The sequence below is a fragment of the Apus apus genome, chromosome 1, assembly GCF_020740795.1.
Source record: "Apus apus isolate bApuApu2 chromosome 1, bApuApu2.pri.cur, whole genome shotgun sequence".
In the NCBI taxonomy this organism is placed as follows: domain Eukaryota; kingdom Metazoa; phylum Chordata; class Aves; order Apodiformes; family Apodidae; genus Apus; species Apus apus.
Genome location: NC_067282.1, coordinates 71750573 through 71766515, shown reverse-complemented (window position 1 = coordinate 71766515; position 15943 = coordinate 71750573). Strand labels below are relative to the sequence as shown.

The 15943-nt window shown below is 45.0% G+C and overlaps 1 protein-coding gene across 4 annotated transcripts; it reads right to left on the bottom strand.

Annotated features, from left to right (window-relative positions):
- Nucleotides 1–3189: 3189 nt before the first annotated feature.
- TENT5C (terminal nucleotidyltransferase 5C) lies at nt 3190–11959 on the bottom strand. 4 transcript variants are annotated; one of them, XM_051641624.1, is made up of 2 exons: nt 11919–11959; nt 3190–9126 (listed from the first exon to the last, which is right to left on the bottom strand). In XM_051641624.1, exon 2 carries the CDS (start codon nt 9098–9100, stop codon nt 7928–7930), a length of 1173 nt encoding a protein of 390 aa, XP_051497584.1. In that variant the 5' UTR covers nt 9101–9126; nt 11919–11959; the 3' UTR covers nt 3190–7927. The 4 variants fall into 4 exon arrangements, with proteins under 4 accessions (XP_051497584.1, XP_051497604.1, XP_051497593.1 ...); XM_051641644.1 differs by lacking the exon at nt 11919–11959 and adding an exon at nt 11759–11797; XM_051641633.1 differs by lacking the exon at nt 11919–11959 and adding an exon at nt 11145–11468.
- Between the last annotated feature and the right edge of the window lie 3984 nt (nt 11960–15943).

Sequence of the window (15943 nt, the reverse complement as noted above, 5' to 3'; positions counted from 1 at the left end):
ACCCTGTATTTGCAGAAGAAAAACAAAACCCTCCCAAAATAACCTGCAACCAGTATCTTTATTGGCTTTTGTGCTGACACTGGTTTTAAACCACCTGCAGGTTTCGAAGTGCCCACAACAACCTTATGTACTCTTCAGTATGCAAGAACAACACTAATCTGAGCACTTCTGTCATCTCTGGGCACTACACAACACTTAAGTCAGTAAGATAGTAAATAATGAAGAACACAAGTTAGTCTATCTATGTTGTGACCATTTGCCCATAGGATTCAGAGAAAATGTTTTTCTAATATCACCAAATGCAAAATACTACATCTGAAAGCCAGAAGCACAGATGCTGTCAATTCCAGATGGGAGAGGCTGCCACAAAGAGCAGCAGATGGACTTCAAAATCACTGTGAAAAACTGACTCGGCACAAGCACTCAGCATGCCAAAACCAGTGGGCACAGTTTGTGGACACCCATATCAAGAGATTTAGAAGCCATTTTAGCACTGTTTTATATTTGTGGTCTGTAAAGCACTGGAATAGCAACCAGTGCGAGGTCATGAGATGCACAGGAACCACCAAGTTCCAGAAAAAAAGATTTCCAGCTTCTGAATCCAATGTATACAACATAAAGCTTCCAGTGCTCATTTTCCACAGTTCATCCAAGAGCCAAAGGGATTAGTGGCTAGCATGAGACAGTCTGGGACTTCTCAGCCTTGATAAGGATACAGCAATCCCAGGTCAAAGATGAAGTGCAAAGACTCATGTGGAAATGCAGATGAATTTCTCAATAATGACCTCAAACATTAGAACAGGTTCTCCAAGTACATGATGAATTGCCACTACTGAGCACCTTTAGGGCAAGAACGAATAAGTTTCCAGAAGGCACACTGAGATATAGCTTCAGAAGTTATTCAGATAAGCGATAGCGAGGGGGTGGAGAAGGGAATTGTTGCAGGTGGATGGTCAATTCTGAAGTGAATTGTGGCATACTCAGAAAACTTGCTTTGCAGCATGGGGACAGAGACTGAATCAGAAGTTTCACACTTCAATCATTCTCTTGGCAAAGGGATTTTCCCTTTACTTGAGGTGCAATCAGTAGCACAACCTTCAGCACTTTCCAAAGTAGATTTGCTACTTGAACAGGTTGAATAAAGTTAATGTATGTTTCAGAGGCATTAAGTGCCCGTGAACTGCCTGGTTATGTCATTCACATGCTCAAACACAGACCACAATAAACCACGTAACATCATAAGGGAAATTTTCCAGCTCTGACAGTGATACTACTGCTATCACCACTTGCCTGCTGGGAATACATAGGGACAATTTCCTGAAAGTAGTTCAGGCCTTGGACATTTGGTGGGGGCCTCCTGAAGTGTACAGGCTACCTAAAGGGGCTTCTCCATGACAAGAAGTTATTACTACAAATTAGACTGGCCAGATTCCTTGTGCTCTCTTGGGCCAGACCTCTCCAAGAGCCTGCACTTCTCCATTCTCTGAATGGAGAGTACCTCTCCTACCAAAACAGGCTGAGCAAGAGTTTGTGTTGTTCAGCCTGGAGAAGTCTTCAGGGAGACCTTACAGCAGCCTTCCAGTACCTGAAAGGGGCCTACAGGAATGCTGGGGAGGGGCTTTTTCCTCCTCCCAGGCAGGGGAAGCTGGATCTAGATGATCATTAAGGTCCCTTCCAACCCAGATTATTCTATGATTCACACATGTGAACTAGCAGCTTAGGATCCAGCAGCCACTTTGCACACAATTCTTGGCAGGACTCTTTTTCCTGTATGAGGACTCAGCTCTTCAATACTAGGAAAATTACTAAGGTTTGGCAGGTTAACTACTCCCTTCGTTGGGCAATCTTGCCTATAGGACATGGAGCTCATCTTTTTCTTGTTGAGACAAAGCAGAATAAGATTGCAGCACTGCTACTGCAGCAAAACACAGCCACTGTCTAGCGCCCCCACACTCAAGTGGTATATTACACCCTTTGATATACCCTCATTTTGAGTTGCTGGATAAATACAAATGCTATTTTATCGCTGAAAATAGCAACTTCATGTATTTAATGTAATAGTGAACTAAAGCAGTAAGCAATATTCAAAATAAGCAGGTATGCAAGGAAATGCTTTGTAAGGAGCATCTACTCTCCCTGAGGGCACACTGAACACTTTGATTTGAACTGAAGGAGTACATATCACCACTTGCTTAAGCATAGCTATTTTACCATTTCAGTACCTGACCTGCAAAGCTAAGTTGGGTATTCTAGAAGCTTTAGGATGCTACCCAAAATAACTCTGAAGCTTTTATGGTGAGATGAACTGAGGAGTTGAGGTAAGGGAGTTTCAGGCGACAAGCAGATGGTTTGTGTTGCCCAGCTGCATTATCAGTTCTCCATTTAAGTTCAGAGGGAAGCAATTGCCTCTTGAAAAGGGACTACAGTTTCATGATTATTTCCATGGGATCACACTGCCTCTGCTAATCTCCACAGAAGTTTCCACTGCAGGTGTTACAAGGTCCTGAAGACTGGAATTTCTCCAGCATTACTTATCTCAGGCTAGAGCTCTGGAGGGGATTAGAAGCAAGCAGACTTTTTACAGTCCATTTGTTTTTGATCCTAGAGCAGGAGGAGCAGCAAGTAGATTACCCCATGCCCCCAGTTTTTATTTAGCTTTGTCCCTGTTCAACCCCCATTGACCATTGGTATGGAGAATCACCAGCTTTTCAGAGTGAAAGCACACAAACTTTCAACTTATAAATAACTTGAAGGGCAATTGCTGACTTTTTATCTCTCCTCCTTGGCTCATGATTTGAGGTATGCAGAGGCCCCTGACTCAGAGCAGCATATAAAACGGAGTGCAACACAGAACAGCAGGATCTAGCTCAGACCAAACAGTACCTAACAGGCCTAGGGCTGTGCCTCAGTTTGCAGTTGAGACCAGGTGACAGAGTGCAAAAACAGTTATCCAGAAACTGTCACTGTAACAAGTGAAAGATTAATCACATCTCACTTAACTGACTAATCTTCATTAACTTGAGGCAGATGTGTACAGCCAGGAGGAAAAAGTATATCTTGAATAACATCTAAACCCAAGCATTGTGTTCCCCTTCACTATTTCTCCCACCACCACCCAACTATATCTACACACATATTGGCCATTAAGTTCCACAAATACTTTGTCAGCAAGAATTACTTGAGGCAAGCAATGTTTAGCATAAGTTTATTTGCACAAGAATTTTCAGAATCACCAAGGTCCAAAACCCAGTTTCCAAGAATGACAAGTGAACACCACAGTGCAGAACAGTAGACAGTTAACTTCTGACCAGTCTCACATTTGGGCTTATCACAAATCCAAATATTTCTAGTACCTTTTTTTGCCAGCTTAAAAAAAAAAAAAAGGACTCGCTTCTTCCAAAGAGGTATGAGACAGATTTTCCAAGAGCTGACTTCTTTTAATAGTAAAAAATAAAAGATGATAAAACATAGGAAAAAAGGCCTTTTAAATTTCAACAGAAAGTGCAATTTTAATCAGAAAGAGATAAGACCTATCCAGACACTTCAGTGAGTGGCCTTCTCTTCCAAGAGAAAAAAGACTGCTCCAATCATTCCTCCCAAAGCTTCTACAACTATAGCTCAGCATCTCACCTTCTAACTAGTTTCACTGAAATTAAAGAACTTATATGAAAAACACTTCACCATATTTAACAAATGGTTGGCTAAGACTTGGATGCAAAGGCCAGAAATATTAGCATTCATTTGGCTCTCCCAATGCCCAGATTAGACCACATTGCTAGTGACTACAGTCAACCTACTCCTTATTCCCATGCCTCACAATTATGGCACCTTGATTAAATGAATTGAATGAGAGGGACAGTAAACAAGTGCTGTCAGTACAGCTTAGAATTGAAGCAATGTTCCCAAGTTCTCTTGTTAGAGGCCTTTTTCTAAGCACTCAGTTATAAGCAGAGATCACTACCAACATTAGTAGTTATCCTAGTGATCAGAAACCCACAAAGCCCAGGCACAAAACATACCAAATGCATAATCTCAGAACTAAATGCCAAAATATGAATCTTTAAGTTTCAATAAGCTTTAGGTATCTGGACTAGATTTCAATACTATCTACTGTTTTGTAGACAAGTTTAGTTTCCAAGCATGAGGAACTTTTGAAAAATGGTTACTCAAATACAAGCAGTAGTCTTCAATGCCCCAGCTTGGTGATTGACTAAATTAGCTGAAGACAAACACAGCAACAACAAAATCTTGATCCAAGGGAGCATGAAGTATACTTTACCTTAGAGCTTTTCAGAGTGACCATGGATCAAAATAGGGATTTTACCAAAATTACTAAAACCCCAGCCTATTACTAGGTCTCCTTGGTAGCATCTTTATCAAATAAAAAAATCTATCTTACAGTGAGGAAGTCCCAGCAATAAACTGTAAGTCAAGGAAGGGGACCTTGGCAATAAATATTGACAACTGCTGCTTAACCCAGCAAAGCTTTTAAGCTACAGGAAGAAAACAGCTACTTTAAACCACAGTCTAGTTTACTAGAAGCCCGGTCCTGAGGAATGATGCACTGATAGAAGACTGGCAGTCTAGTGTTACTGCAGCTTTGTTTCCACACCACTGCCCAGAGGGAATGTGTCAGGGTAACAGCCTGAAGCATAGTAGTCTCTCTCTAACCTCCACTTGACACACAAGTGAGCAACAGAGGATAGAGCTGGTTTGCAGAGGCATCAGTAAGTACTGACAGGAGACTGAATCAGACAGGCAGCCTAGATGAGTATCATCACTTTTAACCTAGCACTGGTTACTGTTTACTACAGGGAGTGACTTGAACCAGTCAGCACATACAACCAAATCAAGCCCCTGCCACATGCAACATCAGTCTGCTAAGACAACTTGAACCAGGAAGGAGCAGACAGCTGGCAATAGTGATTAAAAGCTACTCAGTATTCTAGCTCTACTTGCCGAGTCAGGATTATTTTGAAGGCAATGAGACAAATAGTGTCCCAGCAATCTCTTATACAGTAGGGCCAATGCAGTAGGTGGCATGCAGCTTCAGGATACAGTTTAACCATTCAAAAGTTTAGCATCCAGGCTACAAAGCATCAATATTTCTAATATGTTAGAGCAATTTAAGAAGCAGGCAGGGAACACAGCAGTCCTGCACAGCTTAAACCCAGGAATTTGGCCCTTCAACATAAAACTTTCTTAGAGGCCTCAGCAGTAAGTTACATTAGCAAAAGCACAATACTGATGGCAGAAACCTTAAATTCTCCATAGCTCTATCTCAGCAGGAATACATTAGATCCTTTTTTTTTTCTATCACCCCCTTTTCCAACAGATGCACCTGGCCTGACGTGCAGCAGCCAAGGCATTCAAAAACTAGCAAAACATAAGTCTGTCTACTTCAAGCTTGTGAGGACTCCTCCTGAGCATCAGACCACTTCTTCCACATGAGCTGAATGCACAGTAACAGTTTCCAGAGATCAGCCATGATCTGTACAAGACAAGCAGATGACTCCAAGCTATTTGATATGCAAACCAAGCATGTCCCTCGAGGCACTGGTTTACTTCTGCAATGGGTATAGCTTAGGTCGGCTTTAAAAACAGCTATTTAAGAGATCATAGCAATTACAAACTCCTAAGCAAAATACTTCCTTCTTCTAGTGACACTTATACTAAGCCAAATACTGTCTTGCATGCAGAAGTTAATCATGCCTAGGTTTGCATTCCATCAGTAACCCTGCACTAAGTTTAACACCCATGATAACACTGACATGTTAGTTTTTAAAAAGCCTTCCAAATTCTCAAAGCCTTGGGTGAGAGATGTCTTGTCTGTAAGCTACATCAAGTCCAAGCCACAGCTAATAAAACGGCTGGGTTCACTTTCAAGTTTAGCTACTTTGGCTGACTATTCAGGAAGCCTTTAATGAAAAAATGCAACAGAAAAAACCAAATTATTTGTCTGTTTACTACTGAACTTGCTTACAAGGCTGTTAAAAAATTAAGCTAGAGCATGCTTGGCAACAATCTGCTTTCTAGCTTGTATCCCTCCCTGCCTTTTTAAGCAAAATGACGTCTGAGCCTCACTGCTCTACTGAGGCAATCTTTATGAAGTAGTTAAGAAAATGAGAAAACTTGCAACATAACTAGGTTTTGGTCCTATAAGGAACAGGCAGGGTATTTCTGCCGTTTAAGTGCTGTACTGCTACTGTTTTCCACCTTGAATAGCAACCATACATTGGTGCTTTATTTCCTTTCTGCTTTACCTTCTAAGTTTAAATAATTTGTTTGATCAGGCACTTTAGTCTCACAAGCTTGCAGAGACAGCTAGAAATCATAAAAAAGGCTTAGCAAACAAGTATTCTTAAACATTGCACCAGTACATATTACATAACTCTAAGATTTGTCTTTCTAGTCTAATTAACTGGTTAAGCAAAGGAGATTCAAGATCATTTGCTATATGTATTTTACTATTGCAATTCAGTGAAAATCATCCAGTTAATATACTAGTACCTTGTACCACTATATAGATAATTGGGGACTTTATAACCTTCCTTATAAAAGCACAGGAATTTCAAAGCAGCAAGTTCAGCCCCCATCCTTCAGGAAGGTCAGCCCCTCTTCTTCCAAGGGGGCAGACTTTAACCACATACATCCTCTGTGGAGAACTCTGCTTAGGGTTTATATACCTCTTCAAGTGAAGGTTAAGACTAGTAAAGAGGAAGGATTTTACTCTAACCACTCAAAATACCATTTCATACAGTGACCAGGTGATAGTGAAAAACCAGTAAACTCAACCCTTTTAACAGTGACAGGTAAACAAGCCTTCAGGACCTGCCTGAAGTTGTACAAGAATAAATTCATTTAAGGAGGCACTTTAGGAATTTATACTGTGGCAGGAGTGCGTGTTGTCCTGCAACTTAGTGGTTTTTTTTTTTTATTGGGAGGGCTGTGGGTTTTTTGTGGGGTTTTTTGCCTGCTGTAGACCTGTGAGGAAGAAAGTTGGGCCAAACCTCAGTGCAAGAGCTGCACTACTTTCCAACTGTGCCAATAATTGTTTCAAAAGATGACATCAAAAAGGCTTTATCTTGAGCCTGGACTTAAGTATTTGTCCATCTGAAGTACTCAAACCGTGGTTCCAATTCTACTTACAGCTTCAATTCCTCATTTCAAGGACTTTCCACATTAGCAAGTTTTAGATCCCTTTTTGGTGCATATTTAGAGATGCCACCTTCCAAATTTTTGTACTCAAGAAAAATTTGGCCAGCTTATGCTTGAGATAGATTTACTAATCCATTTCAACTTGCAATAAATTAATCTTGAACTTACAGCAGGACCATATATATTAAAGGAAACTACATTTAGGCCCTCTACAAGACAGACAGTATCCATACGGTTACCAGTTCTACACAGCTAAAAATGTAGAAGCAGCCCAAGCACAACACAAGCCCACTCTTGCACAATTAGTTCAATAGAAAATTGGCCAGAACTTGAATTGAGGAAGTGTAGAGTAATGAGGTTAGGCAATAGAAAGCAGAGTTTTGCTGTTATTCCAGGAGTAGATTCTGCTCAAGATATTTTAGTCTTTCCTTTATTAACTAACCTAGTTTATTGAATACTCTTAGATGACATGTTAATAGCCATTTCCAGAACTACTACTACGTTTTGTAGCTACTCCTCTTAAGTTGGCTCCTGGTTCTCTTCTCCAAATGAAGAGGTAATAAGGCTTCTTGGCATTCATAGAGATGTACTGAAAGGTTCATAGCAGGTCACCTGGTTGCATATTCCTACTGCACACCAGGAAAGGGACAGTGACATACAGTCATGTTTCCATTAGAAAAATCTCAAAAGTGACAGTTTCCTCTTCTCTACATACACTCAACATCTTGGCCTTCAGTAGCTTTCACTCAAGAATGCTCAAGTGAAATGATCAATTGCAAGGCAACCAAGTAGGGTAGGGCTGGCTGTATGGCACAGGAGCACTTGCAAGATAGTAGTTGCTGAAGTTTACATCACTAACATAAGGTGCTGGCTGGTAATAACAGGTAACATTAGTGGCATTAGGGATGATGTTTTGTTCTGCCAGTACTTTGAGTGCTAGCAGAGAAATCAAGTTGAGTGTCTGCCTTCGCTCATGTCCCATGAGACAGACCGTGCTCTCGTTCACCACCCTGCGCAGAATCATGAGGTAGTCATATTTACTCCTCTCTTCCTTGGAGAAGTGGTTCTGGAGGTAGGTCTCTAGCTTGCGCTGCTGATCCAGGATGTCTGGGAAGTCTATGAAAAATCGGGAGCACATGTAACGCTCTAATGTTTTGATCTCATCCTTATCCATGGGCCTGAAGTCTCGCACCAAGAGGTTACTATACTTTAGAAGCCCACCACCTCGGATCTCTTCAGGATTTTTGGTAGCTATCAGCTTGTTCTGGAGGTGATCAAACGCTGCTTCAAAGTCTCCATACATGCTCTCCCCGATCACAGTTGGATGGAAATGCTCTGACATGGGGGTCTCCGAGTAGTCATAGTAAAAGAGCAGGGAGTCTAGTATGATTTGGAAGGAGTCCACACTGAACTCAAACTGCCGTCGTATACAGTCTACAAATTTCAGCTCCACATTCCTCCCATGTTTGTTGGAAAGTGATATCAAGCTCCAACGGTCAGACTCTGTGTACACTTTGACTAGCTTCTGGATGTAGGCTTCCTTCAGTGTTACTGGACTGATTTTCAGCTTGCTTACTCCTTCTGGCAAGAAGTTCAAGAGGGATCTCAACACCACATCTCGAACTAACTGAAACTCTGCCTCATTTGGAAGAGAAACTTGAAAAATGAGATCCAGGTCTTTGCATCCCAGCCCATTATCCTTGACTAGGACATGACCAGCTGCAGAGCCATTCAGACGGACATCATGTACCACAATGCCTGCTTCACTCAACCTACTCCGCACAGTCTGAACAATGTCCTTCAGAGTTATCTTCAGCGTTGGGAAGTTACCTCGTCCATGGATCGGAACCACCTCTGTAAGAACCTCATGCAGACGGCTGACCTGCTCCCAGTTCAGAACACTGCATGACATACAGTCTGTGTTACTTCCTTTGCCTGCCATCTTAAGGTTTTTCTTCTCCAAAGAAACTGTAGGGAGGTGGAATATAAAAAAAATGACAAGTCAGACTTTCTGTTCACACTTCCTAGATAAATCCTATGCTCAGCTTTTCTGTCTACACACAGACACAACCTAGAAAGAAATAATTCTGTGTACTGTGATTATGAGCAAGCATTTCACCTGAAGTGATACACAGCTTCTTTATTAGCCAAGGCAAAAAATTCTGTTGTCATAGTCTGCTTTGTTTTGTTTTTTGTTTTTTTTTTGAGAGGTAGAATTAAGTACTTCAGCAAAGCAGTTTGTATCAAAAGGAAATGACACAAGTTTTACCTCAGTTTAAGATCACCTGCAGCACTAGATGAAGCCAGGTGAGCTTAAAGTGCAAAGAACTTCTGAAAGTTAAGCTTTGGACTTGTTTCATTATACTTAAAGCTCAAACAGTGGAAAACACTCAGGTCTTAGTTTCAGGGCTTAGACACCCAGTCCACTGAAAGCACTCTAATTGTGCCAGAGATACAGAATTTCTTTTTTTTTCATAGAACTTTTTCCTTTCTCTACCATCCACCACTTGTGGGATAAAGAGGCTAAGTACACCTTTCTTCTGCAAAAAACTGCAGCACTCCAGCATCCTGGGCAGAATTTCAGCTGCAAAGTCAGGTTTACATTGCAGTCCCCATAAGCAACTCTCTACTCTTCTTCAGATACACTGCATAATCAAACTATCTTTTTGGAAGTACTCCTTCTTGCCCCAGCCTTGTGCTTATCTCTGGAGGGCAGACAAGCTTGTAAGAGCTGGCATATATTTAGATGATGTATATCATGTTAGTTTTACTCTTTAACACTAAGGACTTGAGAACCTGACTGACCAGGCTTGGGCACAGCCTCGTCTGAACTTTTGCATGTTTTAAGGAGTCTTGTCACAGCTGACCAGATCACTCTCTTGTGCTTAAGAGGCTTCTGTCTTGAAGCATGTAGATACTTAAAACTGTTCTAGTCACATAACTCCAACAGGTATTAATACACTTTTCTCTTTTTAAGTGTTCCAGGTTTCTACTGTGGCCAGGTGCTTCTTGACAGATACAGTCTAATTGGGGTCTCGCCTTCTTCTGCCCCAAGTACTTGTTAAGACTGCAGCTGGCAAGGTCGGACTAGTCAGACTTTAGCTAATTAACTCTTGCCTACCCAAACTGTTAAAAACCCAAGCAGTTTCCTAACATGCATCAACATAGTGCATGGAATACTTTTACAAAAAGATTCAAAGAGGATCTATTCAATTCAATGTCTGTCCTCTTCCAATTTTTAATTTTTGAACAGCTTGTTTGACCTGCCACCTCCTCAGAGGAAAGGTCAAATCCTAGATAAAATACACAGTGTAAAAATGCTCCTGCAGAAGCAATTTCTGCTCTTGAGCATGAGCTGCTGCATGACAAACTCTGCTGCAGGTCACATCAGCTCCAGCAGGCACAAAACAAACATGTGCTTTGCAAGATGGTTAGTTCATGACAGATCAAGGGGTTCTTATTAATCACTCCTTAAAGCTGGAACACAGCATAAACCCAGAGACATTAAGCCTGCCAACAGTCACCCTCAGGCACTTGAAGCACATTAAACCACATTTTAATCATAAACCCACTGTATTTTCACTAAATCCTTCAGATAGCTAAAGAATACAAGAGTCTTCCATGACATCCTGCCGAAGCTGCAAGTACTTTCAGCTACTACCTCTGAAAGCATTCCCTCTCTTCTTTCTTTCCCACTTGCAGTCTTCTCAGCAACCAGGACAACACAGTCAGCGCACCCAGTGACCAAAAAGGACTGGGAGCAGTGCTTTCCACCCACGACGCATACTTCACTCTGCTTAGCAATCCTCACCTAGGAGAGTAACACACATTGCTGCCCTTGTGGAAATAAAATGAGCTACTTCGTTTCCAGTTCAGTGGAGAATTTAATCCTCAGGCTGTCAACCCACAAAGCCTCCCAACCCCAAATCGTTCGCATGTTTGCCTGCTCTGCAACAATTATGACAGTGACAAGATCTTTGATGTACTTGGGACACGATCAGTTTGCACGCCTCTCGTTTCGCCACCAACGCTTCCCAGCCCAAGAAGATCCGATACCCGAAGATGCTCATTCACTGGGAAGAAGCCCAGACAGGCACCACCTCCTTTTCAATACCACGAGTAAAGAGCACTGTAGCTGCAGACCTCAAACGAGCGGCCGAAGGGACAAGGACGGCGTGCTTCCCCCTTCTCAGCTCTCCGCAGCAGGAGGTTTCCCGGTATGACATACAATGTGGCCCGCCGCCTTACACAAACCCCGAGGGCGGCGGCAAGCAGCACCCCTGTCACCACGCAGCCTGACGAGCCCCCCGCCAGCCCCCTTTCCCGTGACAGGAGCTCAGCGGGCCTGAGGCGCGCGCGGGTCCCGCCGTTAAACCGTTTCAGAGTCACACACACACACACACACACACAAAAAAAAACAAACAAAAAAAAGCGCTCGTCTCGAGGAGACGCCCCGGGCCGGCGACCTCCGCCCCGCCGAGCCCCGACCTGCCGCCTCTCCCCTCCGCCCCCCCCCCCCGGTGCCTGCCCACCGGCCACCCCAGCCCCCCGGTGCCCATGGGCCACCTCAGCCCGGCCACCCCAGCCCCCCGGTGCTCACCGGCCACCTCAGCCCGGCCACCCCAGCCCCCGGCGCTCACCGGCCACCTCAGCTCCCCGGTGCCCACCAGCCACCCACCCCACCCCAGCCCAGCCCCCGGCGCTCACCGGCCACCTCAGCCCCCCGGTGCCCCCGGGCCACCCCAGCCCCCGGCGCTCACCGGCCACCTCCGCCCGCCGCCGCCGCCCCACCGACCGCGCTAGCCTGGCCCGCGCGCCCCGCCCGCCCCCCGCGCCTGCCCTTTATGGCCGCGCGGCCCCGCCCCCTCCGCCCGGAGGGAAGCGGCGGGCGGGGCGCGAGGCGTAACGGCCGGGGCGGCGGGGCCGCCCCTCAAAGCAAACCCCCGCCCCCCCCCCCACCACACACCCCTCAAAGCCAACCCCCCGACACACACCCCGCCCAACACACACAGACACAGACACCGCCACGGGGGAGCGGGGGCGGGTTTGGCCACGGGTCGGGACACCGGGCGCTCGGCCCGGCCGCCCGGCGGGGATCGGGGTGGGGAAAAGGACGGGTTGTGGGCGGCAGCGCCACGAAGTCCGCACTCCCCTCCCCACCCCCGCCGCCTTCAAGGGCTCGCCCCGCAGCCCCCTCGCCCGTAGGTTCGGCTGGGCACGGAAGAGAAGGCAAAGGTCTGAACATTTCAGGGAGTGAGGGCGGGCAGGGAGCAGGAGGGAGTACAGCACGGCGTGTGCGGCTGGCGTGCTGAGGGGAGGGAGGCCATCCCGAGGGGCCCTGACCGGCGGGAGCGGTGGGGCCCGTGCCGACCTCGTGCAGTTCAGGCAGGCCAAGCGCGAGGTCCTGCCCCGGGGTCAGGGCAGTCCCAGGCACAAACACAGGCTGGGCAGAGAACGGGTTTGGAGCAGCCCTGAGGAGAAGGAGTTGGGGGTGTTCATTGGAGAGATCAGTGTGAGCTGTCAGTGTGCGCTTGCAGCCCAGAGAGCCACTGCATCCTGGGCTGCATCCAAAGAAGTGTGGCCAGCAGGGCCAGGGAGGTGATTCTGCCCCTCTGCTCTGGTGAGACCCTACCTGGAGTGCTGTGTACAGCTCTGGTGCCCTCAGCACAGGAAAGACATGGACCTCTTGGAAAGGGTCCAGAGGAAGGCCATGAAGATGATCAGAGGGCTGGAGCACCTCTGCTATGAGGGCAGGCTGAGGGAGTTGGGGCTGTTCAACCTGCAGAAGAGAAGGCACCCGGGGTGACCTTAAGTGGCCTTCCAGTACCTGAAAGGGCCCTGCAGGAAAGCTGGGGAGGGGCTTTTTACAAGGGCTTGTAGTGAGAGGACAAGAGGACATGGGTTTAAAGTGGAAGAGGGGAGATTTAGGCTAGGCGTTACAAAGAAATTCTTCACCATGAGGGTGGTGAGTCACTGGGATAGGTTGCCCAGGGAAGTCATGGATGCCCCATCCCTGGAAGTGTTCAAGACCAGGTTGGATGGGACTTGGAGCAACCTGGTCTAGTATGAAGGTGTCCCTGCCCATGCAGGGGGTGTGGAACTGTATGATATTTAAGGTCCCTTCCAGCCCATTTTATGATTCTATGATATAGCTAAAATTTCTAGGCTTCACTGAAGAGATTGCTACAGCACCACATTGGAAATAGCCAAATGAGAAGTTAACACAAACACTGCAAGGATGGACTTGCAAGGACAAAGCGAAAGTATTGAAACAGTAATCTTCTGAAAACCACAGCTGATGGGATGGGGAAGGCAGTGGAGATATGGAGGAGGACTGCACTATTAAACAGGAAGCAATTAATAACTTGGAGATAAAGAGTAATAAAAATCAGCTGGCGTTTCATAGTATGTCGTGCAAGATCGTGCACTGTGGGGATAAATGCTACAATTTCTGCTGTGAAACTTCAGCATTTCAACAAAGGAAGAGAGAAAGGACCTGGGCTATTTGCTTTTCATAGGATAATTAGGAATTAGTAGAGGGGGGAAAAAGAGCAAAACTGATCCTAGGACAGGCCAGTTGATGTATTTCCAGTAAGGCTAAAAAAATGTCTAGAAAGCACTGGGAGAAAACCCCGACACATCTGTTACACTGGTCATGCACAGGTCAAGAAAGATGAAATAAAACCTACATACACACGGAGAAGAGCTGACCTTGTGAGAAGAAACTTCATGAAAAGCTTCTCTTTGCGAAGCAAACACAGACTTGCATTGTTTTGCGAACAAAGCCAAAGCTGAGCAGGAATATGGGTGGGTTGCTTTATGTATTTATTTTTCTCCCATAGCACACCATTGGGATAAATAGCAGCAAACAAAAAACTATTTAAATTGAAGGGTAACATTTACACTAGAATCAGGTTCAAATCAAGTTCCCTTATTTCTGTCTGATGAGATAATAATGAACTCAGAGCATGGCAAGAGGGAGGGGAATAAAACTTAACTGCTTTCAAGATGGAGCTAGAAAAGAAAATACCTTAATACAATTGTGATGGTATGGAGTTGTACATGAAGATCTAGGTCTCTCTCAATATTTCTTCCTGTTTTTCTAAAACAATAAAGAGAAATAGGGAACTCAAAAAGAAGTAGCAGCAGAAATGACAGAGACATAAGCACCAGTAAGGAGAAGTCTCACTTGGAGGTTGAAACAGGAAATGGTCTCCCCGCTTAAGAACATTTCTTCAGCAGTATTTCTGCCCCAAATATCATTATCTTATGACAAAACCTGATTATTTTGGACATTATGTTTTCTGTTGCCCCATGGGCAAACAGTAATTAAATTACATCCTGAAAAATCTTTTCTATTTGTAATTTTCATTAGATACCAATAAAGGCAAAGATAAACTGCAGCACATGCTACTATTACTGATGTTAAAGTATCAATAAAAGGGTCATGCTTTCCATTATTTGTTTGCAAGTTCTTGTGTCACAAAAATGTTTATAAAAACAAAGAGGTATCTCAACTCTGCCTAAAAGATCGGATACCTGATGCGTTTTCTGCTTCCTCTGGTTTGCAGACCTTGAGTAGTGTGGAAGTGCAGCACTCTGCAGTGAATTTAGACCTCCTGACTATACACTTGTTATTTTTAATCACTTTTCACTGGTCCCGCAAAGGGGCTCCCAGTGTGGGATGGGATTTTGTAATGCTATTTAAAGCCTGCTGGGTCAGACTGCTGGGTAGGTTGCAGAAATAATGAGGAATGCATCTTTGAGTAATGAATGTCTAGGAGAATGAGCCCATTTGCCCCTGCGAAGAGCCAGCCTTCTGCTATTCATCTGCCTGTGCTTGTGCAGTGTATTGCTGTGCCGTGAGGATGGAAAACATGGGAACACACAGCCCATGGGTGGGAAGAGAGATTAAAAACCATGGATTACTGCTCAGCTACTGTGGCTGCCAAGGTGGCTCTGATGTGGGCCCAGACCCAGCTCCAGGGTACAGTATTAACACTTAATGTTTATTTAGGACTGACTTCCCTGCTGTCAACTGTAACTTTGAATCTAGGGAGAAATAACAGATGATCCCAATCTTTGCAAGACACCCTTTCACTGAGAGCAACTGGGGTACAGACAAATTCCTCCTGAGGGGCAGCCACAGTCCCCCTCTACCTTCAGTCAACCACCATCTAGCCCTTCTTCCACAGATGCTCTCTCCCTAATCTTGGCCCATGTCCTCAGCACCTATTCCCAGCTTACAGTCCCTCTCTGACTGTCCTGTGGTGTGCCCCTCTTTGGGATACTGTTTCAAAGGGTTATCAAAAGAGGGGATGGGGGAGGAAGAAAGACCAAATGGATCCTGGAACGGCAATATGAGAGAGGGACAAAGGTCTGGGACCTGCCAAAACAGAGGCAAGTACAGAGTTTCATGAACACAGTGCCACTTGTTCATTTCAATCTAGTAAACAGGGCAGCAAATTTGGCAGAAGAAACACACTTAAAAACTTGTAAGTCAGCTCAGTGACCTGGCACTGTCAGATTAGTTCCTTACATGATGCATTGCTGAGTGTAACATGTCATTATAAATCTTGGTTGCTACAGCTGTTAAAGCCATAAAGTGAAGCAGAGTTATTAATACATGGTAGTAGTAGCTGTCATGCTCCATCCTGTGATTGAACATCAAGTCTGCAGTTGGGAAACTCTTCTTCTTTTGTCTGACATGTGGAGTAACTGCATGTCTGCAGATGCTGAGGGTGTGGAGACAGGTAGGAGCGTCCCACCCACGAGGGGCTATGGT

What these genes read in the sequence shown, in the direction of transcription:
- TENT5C (XM_051641624.1), bottom strand. Translation starts at nt 9,100, where the DNA reads ATGGCAGGCAAAGGAAGTAACACAGACTGTATGTCATGCAGTGTTCTG.